General features: G+C 57.6%; 1 protein-coding gene across 15 annotated transcripts in view; it reads left to right on the top strand.

Moving 5' to 3' along the window:
* TSNARE1 (t-SNARE domain containing 1) overlaps positions 1–24307 on the top strand; it is a 146064-nt gene that overhangs the window by 36035 nt on the left and 85722 nt on the right. For 13 of the 15 annotated variants that reach the window (XR_012006935.1, XR_012006934.1, XR_012006933.1 and 10 more), the window contains exons 2-6: positions 735–860; positions 7604–7753; positions 8815–9309; positions 20185–20262; positions 21052–21121. Coding sequence is in view for 12 of the 15 variants with exons in the window: in XM_072774707.1 (XP_072630808.1) it covers positions 773–860; positions 7604–7753; positions 8815–9309; positions 20185–20262; positions 21052–21121 (881 nt within the window). In the remaining 3 variants the exon portion in view is untranslated. The remainder of the gene's footprint in view (positions 1–734; positions 861–7603; positions 7754–8814; positions 9310–20184; positions 20263–21051; positions 21122–24307) is intronic. The other 2 variants (XM_072774700.1, XM_072774701.1) reach the window with 1 other exon arrangement.

The following is a 24307-nucleotide window of genomic DNA, read 5'->3' as shown; positions in this document are numbered from 1 at the left end:
CTGTGCCAGCGTCATTGGGAAGTGGCAAATGTGGCAGACGCTGGACGAGTCTCTGCATGCACATGTGCAGACACCCAGAAAGCTGGTGACACTGGGCGCCCCGGGGAGCGGTTGTCAGGCTGGAGATGTCTCCACCGCCTTCCTGGAGCTGCGGTTCCCGGAGGAGCAGATCGGGCGGGCGGGACGGCGGGTGTCACACTCGTGCAGGCGGTTGTGTTCTGAGCGCCAGCTGTCACCGTGCGTGTCACCCACTCTGCACAGCAGGCCCGGGAGGCGGATCCTCGCGTTACCCTGGTTTTGTACATGAGGACGCTGAGGTCAGGGACGGTCAGTGTCTTGTCCTAGCAGCAGGTGCTGCGTGTGCCCCCAGCCTCCCCCAGCCGTCCTGCCGCCCGCTGTGGCTCAGACGCCTGAGCTGGAGCTGGAGATGTGGCAGGTGCACAAGCCCTTGGGCTCTCTGTGCGGCAGGGGTGGGCGGATTCCGCAGAGAATGGTGGGACCCCCGCGGCCTTTGAGAGGGGTCCTCGCGGGGTGAGCTGATGTGTAGCATCTGTCCCCATGTGGGATGGTGGGAGGCACTTTGAAGGGGCTCCGTGGGGCCACTGCCTTGGGGGTGGGGGCGTGGGGCCGCCTGCGGTGAGGGCGGGCGGGTGGGTGGGCAGGGGCCTGAGTGCACCCCGAATCTGGGCGCTGACGCCTCTCCTCCCTCCCGACCTGGTTTTTGTCTCTTCCAGCTCTGTGGGAAGGCAGAGGCCCTGCTCTCTGTGAGAAGATGTCCTACGGATCCATCGCTGGCAGTGGCGGCCTGGGGAGCCATGGTCCTTTCGGGGGATCTTCCAGACAAGGCTATCAGCCCCTAGGTAATGACAGAGGCTCACAGCGTTGGGGGTGGGGCGGGGGTGGCAGTAGACGGGCCTCTGCTGTCGGGATGATGGCAGGCGTGGGCGGTTCTGTGTGACCAACGCTGCCTGTGGCCTCGGGTGAGCGACACTGGCCCTGCCTGGGGTGGGGTGGCTGGCGTTGGCCTGGGTCAGCAGCAGGAGGGGCTGCCCTGCCGTTGGGGGCGGCCTGGGGTCTACGGTCATCCCGGCACCAAGCTGGTCTGCAGGTGCCGGGGGCGCTTGGCCAGCGGCAGAGTGGAGGGATGCTCCGGCGCGGCACGGGTGTCGTTCTTGCTATACAGAGAAGGAAACTGAGGCTGGCCAGGCCTTCCAAGGCGCCTCCCCTTCCCCAGCACCGCCTCCCCCGAGGCCTGTGTCTCGGGCTTCCTTGCTGACCTTTCTGGTTTTGCTTACACACGTCTGCATCCCCACGCGGAACCTTGCACAACTTTGGAACTGTGGGATTTTACCCTGCCCTTTGCTGGTTCTGCCCCAAGTCCCTGATGCCACCAATGCCGCGCCCTCGTTTCCCTGTTCACCAGTGCCTTCTGCATGGGAGGGCCAGGGAGCGTAGCTATTGGGGCCCGTGGCCTGGCAGCGGGAGGAGAGCTGTCGGCTCTGGGCTGCCATGCAGGTGAGGCGTGTGCTGGTGCCAGCCGCTGCCCTCGGCGCCCCGGCCTCGTCTGCCTGAGAGCTGGTGGGGGCGGGTGGTGGGCGTCTGCAGTCGGGGCGGGCCGTACTCTGCTGGTTCTCATTTACGTTTCTCTGGTGACTGATGGGATGTACCCATTTCTCCTCAGCCAACTCTCCCCTGGAGTTTGCCCTCCTCTTACTGATTTGCAAGGTTTCCTTCTGGAATGTTCTGTGCATCTTCATCCACTTTGGGCCTCCTTTTCGGTGCGGTGCCTGCTGGGGAGTGCGGGTGCTTAGCCAGTGGAGTTTGAGTTGTGGCTGGCTCGAGGACGCTGGTGTCTGATGCGGGGTTTGGGTTTCTGTGTGATGAGTCCTATCACAGGACGATACTGGCGTTGCACCTGCTCTCTCTCTCTCTCTTTTTAAAGATTTATTCACGAGACACACACAGAGAGAGGCAGAGACACACGCAGAGGGAGAAGCAGGCTCCCTGTGGGGAGCCCGATGCAAGATTTGATCCCAGGACCCTGGGGTCACACCCTGAGCCAAAGGCAGATGCTCAACCCCCAAGCCCCCCAGGTGCCCCTGCACCTGCTCTGAAGCTGATATGACTGTTGTTCAGGTGTAAGTCTTCCCATCACCTGGTCTGATCACTGTTTACGGGGCGCGGAGAGGGCGGAGCTGCAATGCTCTGTTTCTCTCTTGAACCACGGGTTGTCCTGGCGTCCCAGTCCCACAGACCTGCGGAGCCAGAGCTCGGTGATGAATAATGTTTCCATGTAGGTTCTTTTGGTCAATATTTCTCTTCCTGTGCAAAACTCCCCCATAATTTTCAGAGTTACAATTTTTGGTATTTTTCACGGCAAGTTGCTCCACTTGTTTTCCCTCAGAAATGTCTTGGGTGTTTCTGGCACTTTGTTCTTGAACATAAATTTTAGGATCCCCTCATCAGGCTCGGGGTTTTGGCTGGAGCTGCCATGCATCTGCTGCATTAATGTGGCGAGATCTGGCATTTTATCGTCCGTGGGCTCCCAGTCCATCAGCTTGTGTGTCTCTTTCTGTCCCTCGGATCTTCTTTCATGTTTTGCAGTAAAGTTGTATAACTCTCATTATAAAGGTCTTATGTATTTCTTATTTGTTCTAACAAAAACAAAAACACACGTGTTTTGTTATCATAAGAGATAGCACTCTGAATATTGCACTTTCAGATCTTTGTTGCTGATACACCTATTTGACAATTGGATTTTTTGAAAAAACACAGTCTAGAGATTTTTATTTAATTTTTAAATGCTTTACTTTCACACTTTCTGAATAGGGACCATTTCAAACATAGAAAAGTAGACACAAAAAAAGTAATGAGCCCCCGCGCTGCCCAGGCCACTTCATCGGGTGCCCGCTTGTGGCACATCCAGCCCCTTGGGCTGCCTGTATGTCATTCTGTGGCGAGTACCACATTGCATCTCCTGTGTTGATGCATCCCTGTGCCTCTGCAAGGGGGGGACTGTGCACATCACCGGAGCACTGCTGGAGTGCCTGGTCAGGTGCGCCCTGGCATCGCTGACCGCTTGGTGGCTCCTCGCAAAGCAGGGCCCTGGGAAAACCCACGTGCTGCAGTTGACTCAGCTCAGCTGACTCAGCTCAGGCCCCTCAAGTCTCTCTGAAGCTCCAGATTCTCCTCCATCGTTCTGTTTTTTTTTTTTTTTCCCCTTGAAGTTTATTTTTTGAAGAGACCACATTTTCCCCGTGGAGTGTAATAGGTTTTTGTCCACTGACTTTATATTGTGCCATTTTGTTGAACTCATTCTATTACTGTAATTATTAGTAGAATCTGAACTTTTCTGTTTAGATGGCATCATTTGTAAATAGGGACTTTTTTTCTTTCTTTCCCAATGCGGCCATTCTTCTTCCCACCTTCCTGAGCTGGTTGAGCCCCTGTGATGCTGAGTGACATGGTGTTTATATCCCATGTGAGTTTTTGGAAGAATAGGACTACACGTTCCTCAGGTGTTTCTGGGATTTTGCTGCAGAACCATCTAAGCCTAGTGTTTCCTTCATGGAGCACTTTTTGACAAGCAGTTCACTTCTCCAGGCATAGAAACCTTCCAGGCTCTCTGTTTCCTCTTGGGTCAGTTTTGCTGTGTTGTTCTTAGAGACCTGTGTCTGTTTCACCAGGATGTTTGGATTTACTGAAATAAAATGTAGCCAGTAGCTGCCGGTTGTTGATGGGGCCACACTGTGGTGTGGCAGAGGGCCTGGCTGGGGCCTTCACACCCTCCATCCGCTCTGCTCTGCCCCTGCCCAACCACAGCCGCCGTGAAGGCTGAGGGCTGCGCAGGTTTACCATTGTGGTGGCTGCTGTTCTATGAATGGTCACAGTATCTGAATCACATTCCCTTTTGTATTCCTAATACAGTTTGTCTGTACCTCCCCTATTATCTTCTTTTATAATTAGTCTTGACTGAGGCTTGGCACTTTGATATTTATTTATTTATTTATTTATTTATTTATTTATTTATTTATTTATTTATAAAATTTTATTTATTCATGAGAGAGAGAGAGAGAGAGAGAGAGAGAGGCAGAGCCACAGGCAGAGGGAGAAGCAGGCTCCATGCAGGGAACCTGATGTGGGACTCGATCTCGGGTCTCCAGGATCACTCCCTGGGCTGAAGGCGGTGCTAAACTGCTGAGCCACCTGTGCTGCCCTGTTTGTCACTTTTATAAGGTTCCCTGAAGAACTGACTTCTGACTTTCTTGATACCTTCTACTATATGATTGATTTGTATTCTTAACTTTTATTATTTTCTTTTTCTTTTTTAAATATTTTATTTATTTATTCATGAGAGACACACAGAGAGAGGCAGAGACACAGGCAGAGGGAGAAGCAGGCTCCCTGCGGGGAGCCCGATGCGGGACTCGATCCCAGGACCCCGGGTCACACCCTGAGCCCAAGGCAGACACTCAACCACAGAGCCACCCAGGCGCCCCACTTTTATTTTTTTCCTTCTCTCTTTGAGTTGATGCTGTTATTTTTCTAACTCCTAAGTTGGATGTTTATTTCATTCGTATTGTTTTTATTCTTTTGTAGTAAAAACATTGAGATTGTAAGTGTTCAGACGGTCACTGCATTGGTTGAGTGTCAGGCATTCAGAAGCGTGTGGTATTTTAAAATTAAAGTTCAGTTGTGTTTTCTTATTTCCATTATGATTTCTTCTTTGACTCAAGATTTATTTTTTATTCCCTCAGGGTTTATTTAGAACTATAGTTCATTGTTTCCAAACATATGTATTCTTACCTACTTGTCTCTTAAAAATGATGTCTACTTAATTACAATTTTGTCAGGAAAGGACTTGCATTGTCCTGGTTTGTTGACCGTTGCTGAGGCCAGCTGCTGCTGGTTTCTCACCCCCTCCTCTGCGGGGTGACCTGGACAGGCTCCCAGGGAGGGGCTGGCACACCGGGCAGGATGGCAGGGCCGGGCAGAGATCTGGGCCTGTGCAGGAGCGGCTGCTGTCATCCGGGACCCGCTGTGCCCAACCACTGTGGGGTACTTGCCACCCTGGAGGTAATTATGTGGAGCTTAGGGCAACCTCTTTGTGGTAGGATCGCAGCAGGAACACAGCAGAAAGCCAACTGGTAGATTATTAATACATAAAGAACTCCCATAAATCAAAGGAAGACCTCCGAACCTCATACCAGGGGCCGGCGCTGGGAGGAGGCGGGAGGGACAGCTTGCTCACGGTGTCGGGAGGGCCTGAGCCTTGCTGGTGCCCCGAGGGAGGTCGGGGTGGTGGCAGTAGGCCCGTGCTCCCGGACCCACTGCCTTCCCTCTGGGGCCCTGCCCTCCCTGGGCTGTGGGAAGCTGCGAGGCCGCGGACGGAGAGACAGAGGCTGTCCCCACGTGGCTGAGGCACGCGGCCGGGGAGGCGTAGCCCAGATGGGCCATCACACGGGCATCAGCGTCAGCTCTTGGAGATCGCTGGTGACCTCCACATGCGTCCGATGTGGTGACAGGTGCACGGCGTGCAGGAAACAAGGCTGTGTCCAGAGTCTTCCAGTTGTGCAAGGCTCCCAGCCCCGTGGTAACGGCTTTCGCTTCCGACGCTGCGGCTGCAGACCTTTATCATTTCTTTATAATTGTTGCATTTGAACTTTTCTCCATAATTATGTGTATTCTAATATTCAGAAACAAACAATAGTTGCCTCAGGCCCCCCTCAGAGTTCAAGTGATTTTGGAGGGCAGACCAGACCAGCCCCTCCACGGGGGTCTGGAGGAGGAGAGGTCGTCCTGGAGGAGGAGGTGGGCAGGGGCTGGACTTGGTGACCTGATGCCGGCTTGGGGGTCATCAGGTAGTGGTGTGGGCAGTGACGTGGGCTGCCAGCTGGGCCCCCTGGTCTCCCCGGGTGTCCTGCCCCCACACGAGGGGCTCTGGGGGCTCCACAGCAGATGGTGACCCAGGTACCTGGGTAGCTGTGCCTGTTCCTTACCCTCGTCTGGGTGAGTGGCTGGGCCCGGGGGACGTGTGTCTGCAAGGGAGCCCAGCGCAGGTGTCTTGGGGAAGGGCCAGTCCCAATGCTCCCTACCAAGTCGTCCGGGAGGAGGGGGAGTGACAGGATGTGCCTTGGTGGGAGATGGTCCCTGTTGTGGAGGCTCGTGGTCAGACCTCAGACCCACAGAGATGCCTGGATGTGGGGCGTCGGCCCTGGCTGCCTAGAGACCGTGCTGGGACTGTCCAGGGCCATGTCTGTCCCCCCGGATGGCTAGGACAGTTCTTAGTCTGAGGCAGAAGCCCACTTTGCTGCCGTTGTCTGTGGCGTGGGAACCTCCGTCCCCAGAATAAGCGAGGCTGCTGCCCCGCCCATCCCCCTCCATCCTGCCTGGAGTGGGGAGGCTCTGTGTGTGAGGGGTGGAGCCCCCAGGTCTGGCTGGGAGCCCCATGGGCTGCCTACACGCTTTGGGTCTTTGCTGCCTGGAGGCAGGAGGATGGCTGAGATGGCCTTCTGAGGCCCCTCCCACTCCACAGTGCGGCCCTTCTGTCCCTGTCATGCTGGGCTGTGGTCCCCCGCAGAGGGACACAGAGCATGGGCTGGACAGGGGCCCTTTGCTGTCCCTCCTCTGGGTCATGTGAGTCGGAGGCCTTTCCCGGGAAGGAGCTGCCCTCCGGGAGCCCCATGCTGGCACGGGCCTTGGACAGGCCATGTCCTTGGGTTTCGGGGTGGCTGTGGGTGTGTCACCTCCTAGAGCGCGCTCCCTGGAAACTGCCCTTCCAGAGAGCTCCAGAGAGAACAGGGTCATGCCACGGCCCCAGGGCTCTGGCATGTACCCCCCTCACTGACTCAGGTGCCGGGGATTCAAAGGCACGTCTTTGAGGGGCCGTAAGGTGTTTGACCGATTCTGGCAAAACGTGTCCGGCAAGTGTCTGAATAAATGGGAATAATCGAGGAGAAAAATCAAGTGTCCTCCCCGGGGGCCCAACCCCGTGCCGGGGCCTGTGGGGCCCAGGTATTGGGAGGAGGCCGCACAGCTGCCCGCACTGCTGCTACTTGGCTCTGCAGCCGAGCGTCAGAAAGGGCCGGTTTTTATTTTTATTTTCACTCCCGATGCGGCGTGGAACAATGGCTTAATGAGCAGAGTGATTCCTTGCTTGGCTGCTGTGGTGATTTTGAATTGTCATAAACATCCAGCATCCCTCAGGCCATACTGTCCTTTTTTACACGTTTTCTGTCGCCGACAGGTAACAGCCATCAGAGCCCTCACCTGGTCCGTGGGCCACACCTGAAGGCTCCACTCTAGGGGATTTCATCCTTGTTTGGGGTCACCTTTTAGAATAGTTGTGGTTTAAAGAAAGATCTGGAACACATACAATTCTGAACTTGGCGCTGGTCTTCAGCAAAAGCGGCTGTTGCAGAGGGTGTGGCAGTCTGGGAGGGCTTCTTGGAGGAAGTGGGCCTGAGTGGAGCTTCTTGGCATGGATGCTTGGAGGGCTGAGGGCACCTGCTGTCCTGCCTGGGGGCCTTGCTCTGCGGGCAGCGCCCTGAGCCGCTCTGTGGGCAGGCTGGGTGTAACTGTGACTGTCCCTTGCTGTCTGTAGAGTGCGCTAAATGTTGGACCGAGTACGGAATCCGCCATTTCCCCTGCCCGTCGCCAGAGAGCAGCCCACGGGACCCCTGTGTGGGCGAGGATGGGGAAGGTGATCTGGGGTCGGCGGGCACGCCCAGAGGCCCGAGGGCCAGGAAGCGAGGTACTTCCGCTCGGGTGCTGGGTCTGGGAGCCCTGGTGAGGGGGGGCCAGCAGGCGGGGTTGGGGGCGAGCTGCCGCAGGGTTCCAGTTGGTCTACACCCTCCACCTCATTCCCCTCCCAAGGACGGCAGAAGGCGTTGGGGCTGGGCCAGTGGCAGGAGGGGTGTCGAGTGATGACTGTGCGTGTCAGGGCCCCGTGGGCTCCCCCGTGGGCTCCGGGGGTGAGGCTGGGTGGTCCCCATAGGGGGGCTGGTGAGGGAGCCTCAGGGTGCTTGGCGCTGGGCCTCTGTAGAGCCAGCCTTCCGGGTGATGGGGCGACGGGAGGGCTGAGTGCTCCCCAGGGGCTCACACGGCTGCCCTCAGGGCGCGCAGGGCTGGGGGCTCTCCCCTCCGTCTGGGAAGCCTGTGGTCTGATGGGGCGGCTGCCCCTCATGCCCCGACAGAGGCCCCTGCACCCCGGCAGCACAGGCTGGCTGGTGACAAAGCTTCAAGTGCCATCGGCCCAGGGACTTGGCTGTTTGCCTGCCCAGCCAGGGGCCCTGTGACCTGAAGACTGGGAGGCCGCGGGGGCTCGGGGGGCAGGGGTGGGAGGTACACACCAGGCCCTCGGGCCCTGCCCGCCCTCTTGCCCCTGCCCCTGCCCTCTGAGTGCTGGGCTCTCGCGTGGGGCAGGGAGGCCGGGGTTCTCGGCCGGGACGGTGGAGCATTTCGATGAGGAGGCTGCCCCTGGGGGTGGGGTGTCTGGGAGCAGCCCAGTGCCTTCTCCAGTGGACATTGCTTTGCTCCAGATGGTGGCAGCTGGGCAGGGCCGGCCGTGGCCCTCTGGGGAGATGGGCGCCATAGCCGGCCGCGAAGTGCCTTGCGGATGGTGCCGCTTCGGGCAGCGTTGTGGCCGGGACGTGTCCCCAGGCCCTTGGACACTCAGCAGGGAGGGGGCGGTGGCTGGAGCAGGTGGTGGTGTCCTGAAGTCGAAGTCACAGAGGAGGTGCCCGGGAGCCGCTGCCACCGCTGCCACCCCACTGGTCCAGGGCCTTCAACACCCACCTTTTGGTGCCTTTCCAGGGCCAGGGGTCGCCGTCGAAGGCCGTGGGACGCCGGAGCCCGCCTCACCGCCTGCTGCCGGCCCGAGGAAGGACTCCGCCGGCGGGGCCCACAGCCGGCTGGCGGGGCCCGGTGCCACGCGTGCCAAGAAGAGGAAGCCCAACTTCTGCCCGCAGGAGACGGAGGTGCTGGTGTCCAAGGTCAGCAAGCACCACCAGCTGCTGTTCGGCAGCGGGCTGCTGAGGGCCGAGCCCGCCCGCAGGTACCGCGTGTGGAGCCGCATCCTGCAGGCCGTGAATGCCCTGGGCTACTGCCGCCGAGACGTCGGGGACCTCAAGCACAAGTGGCGGGACCTGCGCGCCGTGGTGCGGCGCAAGCTGGGTGACCTCCGCTGCGTGGGTCCTGGTCCCGGCGCACCCCCAGCCCTGGCCCTCACCCCTGTGGAGCGGGCTGTGGCCCAGACCTTCTCCTGCCGGGCCCCATCCCCTGAGGGTGTCGACCCGGAGCCGCCCCGAGGTGAGTTCCTGGTCCTGGCTGGCAGCATCAGAGCCCCACTGTGGCCTAGGCCCCGTCGTCCCTCTGCCCCAGACAGCCCCTGCCGTGGCTGCCTCCTCTTCCCACTGCCAGGGGGTCGGGGGGGTTCCTGCTCCTTCATGCCCGCACCTGCCGGGCCGCACAGGGACCGCTTGCTAAGAATCCAGGCGTTCAGTGAGCGTGCGCCCCTGCCGCTTTGTCCCTGCCCTCCCGTGCCGGGCTGTGGAGTGGGGAGCTGTGCACCAAGTCGTGGCTCTGCTCTCAAGGTCGTCTGCTTCCTGCCTCTGGACCTTGATCTACAGGAAGAAACACAGGGGTCCTGTGTAAACGCATCTGAAATATGAGGTTTTCGAGATAGCGCTTGCTGCGTGTTATCCGAGACGGCCTGCTGCTTCCCTTGCCCTGTGCATCCCGCGCTCTTACCCTGGCTGTTAGATAAGTGCTCCTCCTGACCTCCTGATTTACCACCTGGGTGGGAGAGCTGCAGTTGGAGCCCGGGCCCTGTTGCTGGTTTAACATCCAGAACAGGCCTTGGTCCCGGATGGGCCAGCCCTTCTGCGTCGGGTCACCTCGAGCTCACGTGGGCCTTCCCCACGCTGTTGCCCAGGGGACTGTTGCTCTGCGGGGTGTGACTTCTCGGACACGGTGGGCGAGGGGCCGGGGGCCTGATGTCTGGGTGCTGTGCTGGGAGCTTGGTGGGGCGGGTCCCACATAGGGGCACGATTAGCCGCTCTGTGGCCCGAAGCAGCCTCGGCATCTTCAAGTTGCCACCCGGGGAGGGAGCCTTCACGTCGCAGGCTCCTGGCTGTTCCTTGTCCCCCACCCGCCTGCAGTGGGGTCATCCCCCTGAAATGCAGGGCTGCCCCCATCTCCCCCTGTACCCAGCCCTTCCCTGGCTGCTCCTCCAGTGCCCTCAGCATGGGCCCTGGCCCGGGAGCCTGCATTCAGGCCAGACCCCCCCCAGCCCCACAACCTCCTCTTGCCCTGTCCTCTGGGCACCCTCAGTGGCCTGCTGCTGGGGAAGGAGGAGGCCCCGGATGCCGCAGTGCATTATCCCCGTGCTGTCACCTTTTCCTTTCTCTGTCTCATGCTCATGTGGTTCAGGGTCCCCTGACGCCCCTGGGCCAGAGGTCCAGCCTGGGTGGGTAACCGAGGGAGGCCCATGGAGCACCCTGTACACTGAGCTCCGTGGCTTAGGTCTGCTCTTAGAGTGGCTGAATTCTGAGTGATTGCTCCAGGCCACAGAGGTGGTCCTGGGGCTGGATGCGGGGTCCCCACATGATCCTGCTCCAGCTATACTCTGGGACTCCGGGTTTCTCCCATCAGGTGCACCAAGTGTGGCTCTCTGTATTTTGGAGCTCTGACGTGTGCACCAGGCTCAGAAGGGGGCCCTGGGGACTGGTCCCTCAGCTCTGTTCTCTCTCCGTCCCTCAGCTGGAAGTGAGCAGGGCCTGTGGGGGTGGGAGGCAGGTGGGCCAGCAGCGACCCAGAGGTGAGAAGTGCAAGGTCCCCCTGGGGAGGTGACTGTGAGGGGGGTTTATGCCCTGGCCACAGGGCTTTATCTTGTCCTTTGCTGCTGGCGGCTGTTGAGCATGCTTGGTTGGACCTGTCCTCGCTGGGGTCAGTCTGCATGGGGCGTGCACATCCCCACGTCCTGTATGGGGAAGTGGCCAGTGCTGTCCAGGGAATGGGCTGCTGCGGTCATGCCCAGCCTCCCAGTAGCTTATGAGGAGACGCTGCTGTCATCCCCTTGGCAGCAGCGCCAGTGCCCTGGGGCACTGGGTTTGGCCCGGGCCTGTGTGCTCTGGGCGGGAGAGGTCCCCGACTCCCTTGCTCGCCCTGTGTCCGGGGCGCTGTATTGCTGCTAAGCTTCATCCTGCCTGGCCCGAGTCGACACCCCAGTCCTTCCTCTCTCGGCCGCTCAGGCTGCTGAGCCCGCCGTCTGGCCGGCCCACCCGGTGGGGCAGTGGGGGCGATGTCGGTTCCCGGGGGGTCTCTCTCTGCCCCTGCCCCTCCCCCTCCTGCACTCCTGGTGGGACCACTGCAGCAGCTGCTCTGGGCCCCGGGGCAGTGAGGGTAGGTGGCTGGAGCAGGCGCGGAGCTGGGCCCCATGGCTGACAGAGGGCATTGCCAAGTGTGCGTTGGCAGCCTCAGGTCCCCTTCCTGCAGTGGGCAGATAAGGCTGTGCACCTGCGCAGAGATGCCTCGCGGAGCCGGAGTGCCCCATTGTCTCTGCTCACGGTGGAAGCAGAGGGGCGGGGACGAGGACCCCCGGAGAAAAGCGAGAGAAGTTCTGCTGATTTGACTTTATTCTATTCAACTGAATGAGTTAAGTCATTCAGGAGGCGTGAAGAAGAGTCTAAAGGGTTTTCTTTGTGCTTTCTGGGGTGTGTGTCCTGGAGGACTGGGGAATGGGGTGCCTTCCCCGGACTCCTTCAAGGAGTGTTGCTTTGCTCAGCAGGTGTTTCTGGTACGTGTAGTTGTGTGTGGGAAAGGATGGCAGGGCCTGGCAGGAGGGTGGGAGTCCAGGAGCTGGAAGAAGGGCTGTGTGGGGGCCGTGGGCAGAGGGAGGGCAGCTGGGCTAAGCGGGGGCGAGTGCTCGGGCCTCACCCCCTTGCTGGGGCCTGGGACATGGCTCACGGAGGTGAACTTATGAGCGATACAGCGAATCCACGAGTGGTTTGGTGAGGGGGCCCAGGCCGCGCCCCGGCCCGAGGCAGCTGCAGTTAGCTCTGTGTCGCCGTGGGGTAGGCCTCCGGACTCCCAGGCACGTGGACCCCCATGTGGAGGACTGGCCGTGTGTCAGGGGTCGGGTGGCGTGTCTTCCCGTGGCTCAAGAGTGCACATTTCACGGTTTGTGTCTCGTCCGCCCTGGTGGATGGCATCTGGTTGCCCGCTTTTGGCCGAGTGAAGGTCCTGTGAACATTTGGGTAAAATCTTTGCGTGGGCTGATGTTGTCACTCTTCGGGGGGTTGGATAGATATATGTAACTTTCTTGGAAACTACCTAACTGGTTTCCAAAGTGCCTGTCGTCCTCCCACAGGAGCCGAGGGCTTGCGCACACCCTGCCTCCCGTAGCCACTCGCTCTTGCGGTTGATTTGATTTTAGCCGTCCCGTGGCAGTGGGGATCCTGGCTGGCGATGCCGTGTGCTTGCGGGCCGCGTGTGGCCTCTGCTGTGGTCGGCGTCCACACCAGGTGGTGGGCCGGCCCCTGTGGCTCCCACCCATCCCCACCTGGGTTCCGGGCTGTCGCACAGCTGTGCTGCAGACCTCTCCTGTCAGGCTCTGCGCTGCCTTGTCTTTTCTCGATGGGGTCTTTTTGAAGCTTTTTAGGTTTCGATGTTATCAATGTTTTGTTTTGGGGTTTCTCCTTGTATCCCACCTAAAGAGTTCTTGCCTACTACGAATTTCCAGAATTACTGTTATTTGAAGTTTTTTTTTTTTTTTTTTTTTAGGTTTTATTCACAGAGAGAGAGAATGAGCAGGGGGTGGGGGGACAGAGGGAGAGAGAGAAGCAGGCTCTCCACTGGGGAGAGGGACCCCAATGTGGGGCTCGATCCCAGGACCCAGAGGTCATGACCTGAGCTGAAGGCAGACACTTCACTGATGGAGCCCCCCAGGTGCCCTTGTTTTTTGAAGTTTCATAGTTTTACATTTTACATTTAAGTGTCTGATCCACGTGGAGTTGGTTTGAGCTCTGTTAATTTGGGGTCGGGGTGCAGCAGATATGCAGTTGTTCATCACCGTTGGTTGAAAACACTGAACCACCTGGATGCTTCTGTCTAAAGCCTGGTGGATGCATTTATTGGGAGGTGGACTTGTTCCCGGCCACCTGGGTCTCTGCTTACACAACGACGAGCCACCTTGACAATCCCAGCTGTAAAGTAGGTCTTGAAGCGAATTGGTTATTATGTCCTCCTCCTGTGTTTTCTGAGAGAATTTGTGTAGCACTGATATTATTCTTCCTGTAAACATTGGCAGAGTTCACCAAGCAGCCTCTGAGCTGGCATTTTCATCATGGGAAGATTTGAAACTACAGTTTCTTTATTTTTTATTTTTAAAGATTTTATTTATTTATTCATGAGAGACACAGGGGGAGAGAGATAGGCCGAGACACAGGCAGAGACAGAGGCAGGCTCCATGCAGGGAGCCCGACGTGGGACTCGATCCCGGGACCCCAGCATCAAGCCCTGGGCCGAAGGTGGTGCTGAACCACTGGGCCACCTGGACTGCCCAACAGTTTCTTTAATGTTGCTGTTTGTTCAAAGGTGTTATGTGTTACATTGTTACATGTTGAGGGTTACATGTTACAGTGTCACAGGCTACATGTTACAGTGTCACAGGCTACATGTTACAGTGTCGCTGCCCAGGCCTCTGCTGCTTCTCCTAGCAGCTTTGATCTGTCTGTTTTCAAGGAACTCACCCATTTCATCAGAGCTGTGAAGTCTGTTGCCGTGAAATCGTGTGCGCCATTACTCAGTATTGTTTGGAAGCCCGCACAGTCGGTGGTGAGACCGGCTCTTTCATTTCTGACATTGCTAATTTGTGTTCCTCTGTTTCATACTTGACTAGTCTGACTGTATGTTTTTCAATTTTATTGATTGTTTCAGAGAACTAGATTTTGATTTCATTAATCTTCTCTATTTATCCAATGTCGAGTTAATTGATTTTTGCTCATCTTTATTATTTCCTTCCTTTCCCTCGCTCTGGGGTTAATTTGCTTTTCTTAGATCGTTGACTTGAGAACTTTCTTCTTCCCTCATGTAAGTGTTTATTGCTATACCTTTTCCTGTGTGCGTCGCTTTATTTAAACAATTTTGTATAGGTTATGTTTTTGTTTCATTCATTCAGAAGTATTTTCTGGTTACCTTTGTAATATTCTCTTTGACCAGTGGTTGTTTAGGAGCATGTGTAACAGTTCAGATAATTCTTTCTGTTTCCAGATAATCTTTTTGTTGCTAACTTCTAGCTTAATTCTGTTGTGGTCAGAGAATCTTTCATATTAATTGCAGCTGTTACAAACATTTGGAGACTTGCTGTATTCTGTGAAACACAGTGGATCCTGGTGCGTGTACTGTGTGCTTTTGACAAGCATGTGTATCGGCTCTTGTTGGGGGGAGCGTCCTATAAATGTCACTCAGGTCAGGGTGATCGATGGTGGTGTTCAAGTCTTGGTATCTTCGCTGGTTTTCTGTCTGCTGCTCTGTTTACTGCTGGGAGGGGGTGTTGCTGATTCTCGATGTGGTTTGTTTCTCCTTCCACTTCCATCAGTCCCTGCTCCATACATTCTCGAGCTGTGGTATTAGGAGCGTGCATGTTTAGGACCGCTTTGTCACCGTAAACCTGTTCATCTTATCTCGGCTTACCTGCGTTGTTCTGAAATCTCAAATGTTGCTGTAGCCTCTCCAGCTTTCTTATGACAACGGCTTACATGACGTATTTTCCAGCCCTTGGATTTACATGCTGTGTCTGGTTTTACGTAAGAAGTGCTTTTCTCATAGTCCGTGTACGTGGAGTTTGCTTTGGACCCCTGTCACCGTCTCTGCCTTGACTGGAACGGTGGCAGGGGTACCGTCCACGAGAGCTGTGGTGGTGACAGCTTCAGGCACCTGCGCCCTGCAGTGTGGCAGCCGTGGCCGCACGTGGCCTGTGCTGGGGCCTCAGGTTTAGGCCACGTGTCGTCAGCACAAATGCCAGTGTGCTCAGATTTAAGTTTCCCATCTTGCCGTTTACCGTCTGTATTTCCCTGTCGTTCTTTTCCTTTCTTTCCTCCTTCATTTTTTTTTTTTTTTGGAGTAATTGAGTATTATCATTCCATTTGCCTCCGTTCTTGGCTTATCAGTGATACCTGCTTGTTTTGTGTCTTAGTAGATGCTTTCAAGCCTCTGACATACATCTGAGCTGCCGACAGCCTGCCTTCAGGTCCTGCTCTGTCACCTGGCCTGTGACGCAGCTGACTCCCGCTTCCCCTTTGTGACTGTGCATCACTGCTGGCCGCGTCTCGTTACTGCTTTCACTTTAATAATCGATGGTCCCTGAGATAAATACAAAATGAGACAAGGTGTCTTTATTTGCCGTTACACCTGCCCTCCCAGGCTCTGGCTTCCCATGTAGAGCCACATTTCCTTTTATTGTTTTTTTCTGACCTGACAAGCTTCTTTGAATGCTTCTTGGGGTGCACAGCTGGTGGGGGCAGAGTCAGCTTCTTTGTCTAAAATAAATCTTTGAAAAAAAATAAATCTTTGTTTTTCTTCTGTTCTTGAAATATATTTCCACTGGGTATAAAATTCTGGTTGAAGGTTTTTTTTTTTCCCCTTTCTCTTGGCACTTCGCAGACGTCACTGTGGCATGTCTGGGCCTGGCTTCCACAGCTCCTACGGAAGGCGCGGTGTCCCTCGTGGTTCCTTCCGTGGGGGCACATGCTCCTCTGGCTGCTTCGAAAGTGTCCTCTTCACAGGCTTCCTGCAGTTCTGAAAACCATGTCTTAGGCTCTTAATTTTAATATTTGTTCTGCTTGGGACTTAATGAAATTCTTTTTTTTTTTTTTTTCTTAATGAAATTCTTAATGGAGCTCTCAGTTTTTAATTGCATAAAATTTGGATACTTTTGGTCCTTTTTTCTTGAAATTCTCTTCATTCCTGTCCTGTGGCTCCATGTGTGCCAGGTCGCTGGGTGTCGCCCAGAGGCCCCCAAGCTTTGCTCAGATGCATTCCCCTTTGCCCGGCAGCACGGCACCTGTGGCCGATCCCACACAGTGGAAGCGTGCTGTGGATGTCTCCCTTTGGGTCCTCTCTGTCCTTACCCAGTAGGCGCACCCCTTTATGTCCTTCAGCACTTTTGTAGCTTCAGCGAACGCTTTTCTCCCCTTGTTATGTCCTTTCTGTTGTTTCTGGGTTTGATTTTATGTTGGCTGTTTTTTTTTTTTTTTTTACGGTTGGGGTCTTGTGTCCTGCTTCTTCACATGTCCAGTAAGTTTTCATCATGAATTTTGAGTGCTTTGGTGCTGGGTTTGGTTGTTTTACCTGGTTGTTTTACCTGAGGAGGTTTAGACTTTGTCCCAGGGCAGTAAGCTTGTGTGTGGGTCACTGTGATCTTCTAGGGCTTGTGTTAAAAATCGTTCAGGGCACCTCTGAGTAGCTGCTGCCTGGAGACTCACCGCCCCCACTCCTGAGGCACGGCACTGTGTGGTCACCGCTGGATGCTGTGGGTGCTTGCTCCACTCCTGTCCCCCTCCCATGTGACTTCCACGGCTCATACTGACCCTGGGGGGAAGGAGGTAGCCCCCGTTCCCTGGGCCGAGGGGCATCTCTCCCCATGCAGACACAGACGTGTATGGCCAAAAACCAGGGGATTGGGGCAGTGTCCTCGAGCTCCTGGAGCCCCTTCTGCCTCATGGTCTCACCTCTGGCTCCTGCCCCCAGGGAGCTGCTGCACCTGCCAGGCCCCCGGGGTCCACCTCTGGCCCCAGCGACCCCCGGGGCCTCTCCAGTCTGCCCACCTAGCTCTGCAGTCTGGACTTGTTCCTAGGAAACAGCCTGGGGGGTCCTCTCCTGGGGCCTCCGGGGCTGTACCGGCTCGTCCATGATCAGAACATTGTTTCCCATGTTTCTTGGTGTTTTCACTGTTCTCAGGGGAGGGTGCTCCTGGGCCCTGCTCCCTTACGACAGGCACTCTGCTTTGTTATTCCAGGAGAGGTTGGCTTATTTTTTTAGTTTTAATTTCTGTTTTCTGTTGGCTGGCACATGCCCCTGACCTGAGAGTCCCCCTGCAGGACCCACAGCTGACCCGCTGCTGACCCAGTGACCTCTTCTGTCTTCCTTCTGTTTCTCCTCTGCCTCCTGTGCTGCTGGCCACCCCTCCCTCCCCATCACACCCACAGGACATCTGGTGTCCTCCCTCTCCCTCTGCTCGTGCGAGTTCAGCCTCCTACAGCCTGGCCACCTATTTCCCCATGTCCTCCCACCCTTGCCCTGCGTTGATCCCCTGGGCTGGGTGTAGAGGCCCTGCTGTGCTCCCGTGGTCACCTGTCACTGCCTGCCCTGTCTGAAGGGCACACACAGTCCAGGTGAGCCTGTACCCCTGGCCACCCCCATCCCCGGCAGCCCCAGCAGCGTGTTTGTGGACGTGGGCAACTGTCAGGTCTCCAGAAACTCCTCTGTACCGATGTGTCCTTGTTGTAGTAAAGAAGAGGTTAAGCTGCCCCCACAGCGACTTGGAGCCTCTGTCTCCCTCTGCAGTGGCCAGGGCAGCTCTGCTCCACGGGGCCCTCCCTGGGGTGGGGGCTCCCCTCAGCTGTGCCCTTCCCAGGTGGTGCCCCCAGGTCGGATATCAAGCCGCAGGGCATCCCAGCAGGGAAGAGAGGTGAGATGCAGCCCCAGGCTCACAGCTTCCTTGTAAGAGCACCAGAGGGAGAGAGGGAAGCTCTCACTGCTGTGGGGTAGGGGGGTGTTCGGTGTGGGTGGGATTCCGTCCTGAGGTCCCTCTGGCTGCCGGGGCATGTCTGAGCCGCATGGTCAGGTGTGAGGACCAAGGATAGACTGGCTTTTAGGGAGACAGGCCTCAGCGGGCATTTGGCATTCCCGGGTATTGCCACCCCTGAGGTGGGAGCCCCCACGGCCTCCCCCAGACCTCTGGATGGTGGGTTTACTGTCCTTGCTGCTGGGCTGGGACATTTGTACCCCCCCAAAAACCCCGGGGATCTGCAGTAGCTCCCAAGGCAGCCGGCTGACAGCTGCCCCACACCCCCTGTCCTGCCTCGGTTTCCACACCTGCCCACGATATGTCCCGTGTGCATCAAACCCCATGGGGGCAGGTGTCATAGGCAGCTACCCCTGCTGCTATCACCAGGTGGGCACACCCACACAGGCTGCTTTCAAGCACCTGCCCACTTTGGCTGGCCCCCTGGCCCCCCAGTTCATAGGGGGCCTGCTCCCCCTGAGGGCTCTGCACAGCCTGGCGCTGGAACAGGGCCTGGGGAGCTGCATCTGTGTCTCTCCCACTGAGACCGTCAGCCGCCCTGCCCTGCGGGATGTAGCTCTTCACCTTTGTACAGGCTGCCGTCCTGGCCCCACCCCTGCCCTTTTCTGGGCCCCCACTGCCTCCACGTCTCTGAGCTCGGCTGCCTCATCCCTGGACTGGGGACAGAATGTCTCGGAGCCAATAAGCCAGTGTCATCTGGAAAGATGCACAGCCCACGGGGTCAGAAGTAGACAGGGTGCTGGTGGGTGCCAGGGCTTGGCATGGCCACTGGAGGGCTGGCCGGTGGGGGGGAGCCGGTGGACGGGCTTCGGGAAAGGTCCAGAGGCTTGGAGAAGGGACGGTGGATGGTGTCTGCCCCCGTGTAATGGCTTCTGGAATCATCTACACATGGACTTGGAGAATAGGATAGATTCTTGGAGCCAAGTACTTCCTCCTCTCCCTTTCTTTTTTTATTTTATTTTTTATTTTATTTTATTTATTTATTCATGAGAGATACACAGAGAGAGAGGCAGAGACACAGGCAGAGGGAGGAGCAGGCTCCATGCAGGGAGCCCGATGTGGGACTCGATCCCGGGTCTCCAGGATCGCACCCTGGGCCGAAGGTGGCGCTAAACTGCTGAGCCACCTGGGCTGTCCCCTCCTCTCGCTTTCTAATGAGGCAAGAGGCCAGGAGCCAGTGCCGAGCCCCTACGTGTGTGTGTGTGTGTGTGTGTGTGTGTGTGTGTCCTGTAGAAAAACTCACACTGGGCTCCTTGTTACAGGGGCGAGGGCTGCGAGGCTGCCCAGCCCGGGGTGGGGGCCCAGAGGCCACAGCTCCCCACTCCCATCTGGGCTGCTGCCCCCTCCACCTCTGTGTTTCGTCAGAGTGCACCTCCTGACCCTTATCATCACAGACACATCCCTGTTGATTGCTGGACGACCTGCCCAGGTCTGGCCCATCCAGGCTGAGGCACCAGCTGGCCTGGGGCCGGGGGTGGGCAGTGTAGACATGCATGTGAGTCCTTCCTCTTGGCGGCCTCGTTGTGGGAAGGGGCCTGTGTGTTCTGTTGGTGTCCAGTGACACCCCTTGCACATTCTGAGAATGAAGCCACCGTGAGCGTCTTACACCAGCTTCTTATAGGCCTGTTCAGACCTTGCGCAGCGGCCACAGTGTGTGACCTTCTTGGCCCTCCAAGAACGTTGGTGGTATCCACACAACGTTCAGTAGAGTTTTTAAATTGAGTGAAAATCTGCACACGTAAAATTCACCATGTTATCTATCTTAAAATGCACACTTCAGTGGTTTTTAGTATCTGCAACAGTGTGTGCAGCCACCACTGAATAATCCAGAACATTCTGTTAGAGGTCATCCCATTCCCTGGCCACACGGATCTGCTCTCTATTCCTGTGGGTCTGGACCCTGCGTGTCTGTGGGACCCCATGGCACGAGGCCCCTGCCCGCTTCCTTCACTGCAGGTTTTAGAGGTTTAGCTGTGTCGTCTGTGACCGCCTGTTCCTGGGCGCGGCCGAGCACACTCATTGCCGGCATGGATCCCACTTCAGCATCAGTTGCTGGGTGTTGGGTGGTTTCTGTTCTGTGACTTGTGAATATGTAGTGACTGTGCATATGTGTGTGCAGTGCTCACATGGGCCTGGGTCCTTGTTTCTCTCGAGTGCGCCCAGCCCAGAGGCACAGAGGTGCTGGGCCCGCCGGCACCCCAGGGTGGGCTCATCCTGGGGCCACCCCCATGCTTTCTTCCCTCTCCTGTGGCTCTGAGTGTCCCGTGGCGGGCTGGGCATTCATCCCTGACGCTCTGGGTGACCCCGGGCGAGGACGGTGTGACTGCCTGGGGCAGGCAGCTCTGTGACCGTGTGTGTTCCCCTCTCCTGTCTCCCAGCCACGCAGGCGGACCCAAGTGACCTCCAGGAGCTGTTCCAGCAGACGTCAGCCAGCGTCTTCCAAATCAATTCCAGCGGTGAGTCTGTGCCAGGCCCGGTGTCACCCCCACTGGACCCGGCCGTCTCAAGCCACTGACATTGCAGGCGGTCAAGGTGACACTGGGTGGTGGGCGTGCCTGCGGCCTTCCCCTGACTTGGCCACCTGCAGCCCAGGCCCTGCTATCTGTCCCAGGAGAGCACGGGCTGAGCGCTGTGGTCTCAGGGCAGGGCGGGGCAGGCCCGTGTGTCCCTGCTCACTGGCGGCTGTTGCACTTGCATGCCCCGCGCAATCTGGACAAACTCCCGCCGGGAAGGGGTGCTTCACCCGGGCAGCACGGACTGACAGGGCGCTGGGGCTGGGATCAGGAGCGAGATGCACACCTCTCAGGGCTGTCAGGCCTCATCCTCAGCTCCTGCAGATTTGGGGTCGTGGGGTGGCTCGCCTCACGCAACCTGGGCACAAGTGTTGGTGTTTCCCCTGATCCCTGAGCTTTGCCAGGTCAGTAGGAGAAAAGCCCCCTCTCCAGACCGCGGGTGAGGCCCCTAGGGGTGGCTCCTGAGAGCTGGGCCTGGCCTGAATGGCTGGGGAGAGGGCCCTGCTGGCGGGGGGGCTCTGCTGGGTGTGATGATGGGGTGTGGGGCAGGGCTGGGCCATGACAGCAGCAGTCCTGGCTCTTGCAGCCCACGGTCACTGAATAGGCTCCCTGGCCTTGGCCCCATGCCCTTGGGCTCCCTGGCCTGCCTCTGCTGAGGGTGGGGGTGCCCCCTGGAGGCGGGATCACTTGGTGGAGGTCCTTCTCCTTACACCTGTCCCTTTCTCTTGGCAGTGAGCTCCTTGGAGCAGAGCCTCCGGTCCTTGGGGACACCGAGTGACACGCAGGAGCTGAGGGAGAGCCTGTGAGTGTGTGATCATGTGCGTGCCCATGGGTGTGCACAGGTGCACCTGCACCCACTTGCATGCCTGCCTGTGCACATACCAGCCCAACACCTGCCTCGACCACACACACGCCCCACATACCTGAGAGCTGGCCCAGTTTGTACTTGGAGTCTTAGGCTGAGCTCGCACCCGGGCGCCACCCTCCATGGGGCACACAGGTGTGCCTGCACCCACGCCATGTGGAAGCCCAGGTGTGCCAGCCACACCTGTACACACACACATGCATGCAGGGTGCACTCAGGTGGCAGGCATGCATCTGCTTGTATGTTTTTGTATGTTGGCCCACATGTGTGTCACACACCAGAGCTCACTGATGGGGCCCACACACTTGTGAACACACCTGTGGACAAACTGTGTGACACACACAGCGGACACACAGACTAGCTTGGAATGGGGCTTCATGATTTTGATTGTGCCCCTATGGGATCCTGTTGGGCTTTCCTTTTGAGGTTGCCTAGAGGCCTGCCCTGGGTTGGATTGGGTGAAGCAGCCAACCTAGGATGAGGTGGTGCTCCTCAAAGAGCAGCTTCTCGGGTGCTGGGTCGCTGGGGACGGAGAAAGGTGATCTCTGCAGGGGGCTGGCCTGGCAGGCATGGGGCAGGGGGCAGCTTCGTTCATGGCCTGCCACCCTGGGCCTGGTGACACTTCCTGAGAATACCACGTGATGCCTGCATAGGTGTGGGCATGGAGTGGGCAGGGGGCTCTGAGGAGGAGCTGGAGACCTGCACTTAAGCCCTTGTTCCCTTTGCCACCGCCTTGCCAGGGGACCCCGGGTTGATGATGATGGAGCCTGAGCATCCTGCCTGGGAGAGACGATAGTGTGGGGTGGTGGATCAGACGTGCCCTGAGGAGTGTGGGCTGTGGCCAAGACCACCTGTCTCTTCTTGGTATTGACGTCGGCCATAGTCCCTCTCCATCTGTTTATCCATCACCCTGTCCATCTGTGTGTGCACCCATCCACTCACCCAGCTACCATCCATACTTCTCACCCACATGCCCACCCACCCACATGTTCATTCCCCCATCCACCCACCCACTCACCCACCCACACGCATTCATTCCCCACCCATACACCCACCCACCTGTCCATCTGCCCACCCACTACCTACCCCTTTACCTCTCCAGCCATCACTTACCCACTCACCCACTCACCCACCCACACGCGTTCATTCCCCACCCGTACACCCACCAACCCGTCCATCTGCCCACCCACTACCTACCCCTCTACCTGTCCAGCCACCACCTACCCACCTAGCTACCCACTCATGGGTTGCTTCACCCATCCATGTACTCACCCAGCTAGTCATCTGTCCACCTTTCCTCCTGTCCATCCCTACAGGCTCACTGGGACCGCTTCTGCCGAGTTGGGGTGGGGGCGGTCCAGAGCTTAAGGCAACTGAGGGCCCTTTGCAGATTTTATGTGAAGTCCTGTTTTTAATTATTCCTTTTATTTCTTTTTTAAAAATAACATATTGTTTTCTGATTGTGGAAGTAGCATATGCTCATTATAGGAAATGTGACCACACAGGATGTCTGAGGAGGCACTGTTAACATTTCGGTATTTCCTGCCAGCCTCTTCTCGAGTCCTTACGCATTTTGCAGAATTGGATTTTGGTGAATAATGTTCCGGATCCCGCATTTTACCATTAGGATTCTGGGGGCGGGGGGAGGTGGAGTATGCCCTTATTACACACTAAAAACACGCTCTCCAGAGCTGCAGAGGACACTGTGGAATCTGGGTAATTATTGAGCTGAGACTCTGAGCCACATCTTCTGACTCTTCCCGTTTCTTAGTATTAGGACCACCGAGATTCCCAGGAACAGAGCTGCGGTTGATCCTTCTTTTCATGCCTGTTTCCAGGTTGGGTCCCCGGAGCAGTGTCCCCTGGGTCGCGCGGATGGCCTTGTCCGGGCCCGGCCCCGGCCCCGGAGCGTGTTTCCTGGGCCGCCTTGCCCAGTTGGCCGAAGGCTGCGGTCGCCTGCGTGGGTGTGGAGGGGAGAGCTGGCTCCTGCACCCTCCCTGCCGGGCACAGGGCGCGGCCGCTGCCCCCACTGCTGCCCCCTGGACCTCAGCTCTCAGATGCAGGATCTCTGGCTTTAGTGCCTCCTGCCTGCCCGGAACCGGAACTGCATTCCCACCAGGGCTCCTCCGCACCCCGCGTCCTACCCCATCTCACAGCTCACCGGGCTGCAGGCCTGGAGCCTCCCGGGACCCCACGGCTGGGATTTGTGCATCTTGTGGACCGTTGGGATTTTTAAATGACTGAGGCCGACTAAGCTGCCAGCTCCGTGTTTTCTCCATGTTGACAGTCAGTGGCTTTTTTATTTTGCAAAGTAAGGACTAAAAAAAGTATGCTACCGTGTATTATTGCTCTCGTCTTATAGAAGGTAGAGGACGTTGCGGTAGGACAGAAGCATGAGGGCTCTGATCTCGGGAGAGAGGATGCTCCTTCAAGGTGATAGATCGAGCGACCTGAGAACCTCACAGACTGGAGCCTGGTTTTTCAATCACCTTGCACGAGACACGCGTGGGCTTTGCCATTTCTGTCAGGACCATGAGGGGACCCTGCCTTGGGCACAGCGTCATAGGCTCCCGGGTCTCTCTCCCCGCGCAGCGAAGCTCAGTGGCAGCGGGAACCTTGTGTGTCCCGTGGGTGTCACCCGGTCCACCGCTGAAGGGATGGATGGGCGTTCCAGGAGCGCCGCATGACAAGTCTGCCTGTGGCCGGGGCCCCTCAGCCCTGGGACTCCGCTGTGGGACAGCCCTGGCTCTGGCCTGCAGGGCCCCGGGCATGGCTTCGGGCTGGTGGGCTGAGCCTGCCGCTGGCTGTAGTTGGCCTGTGCTCACGGCAGGCGGGGAGGCTCTGGGGCTGACGGGGAGAGCCCCCCGCCTCCTCTGGCGGGTGTGGGGCTGGACCCCCTGCTGCTCACGGTGGGCTTGGGCCCTGTGTGGTCCAAGTGCAGACGGGCCCTCCCCCATGTGGCTCTCACGTTGGCATCTGTGAAGGGGCCTGTGGGTTCCGGCCTCACTGAGGCATGGGGGGGCCTGGGGTGCGGCGGGCTGGGTGCCCCAAACCAGGGTCAGTGTACCTTGAGGGGCAGGGGCAGAGGCGAGCCGGTGGCCCTGCCCAGGGCGTGCCCACCTC

The sequence above is a fragment of the Canis lupus genome, chromosome 14 (assembly GCF_048164855.1).
Source record: "Canis lupus baileyi chromosome 14, mCanLup2.hap1, whole genome shotgun sequence".
NCBI lineage: Eukaryota > Metazoa > Chordata > Mammalia > Carnivora > Canidae > Canis > Canis lupus.
The sequence above is the reverse complement of the archived record's forward strand: the minus strand, read 5'-3'. Positions and strand labels throughout refer to the sequence as shown.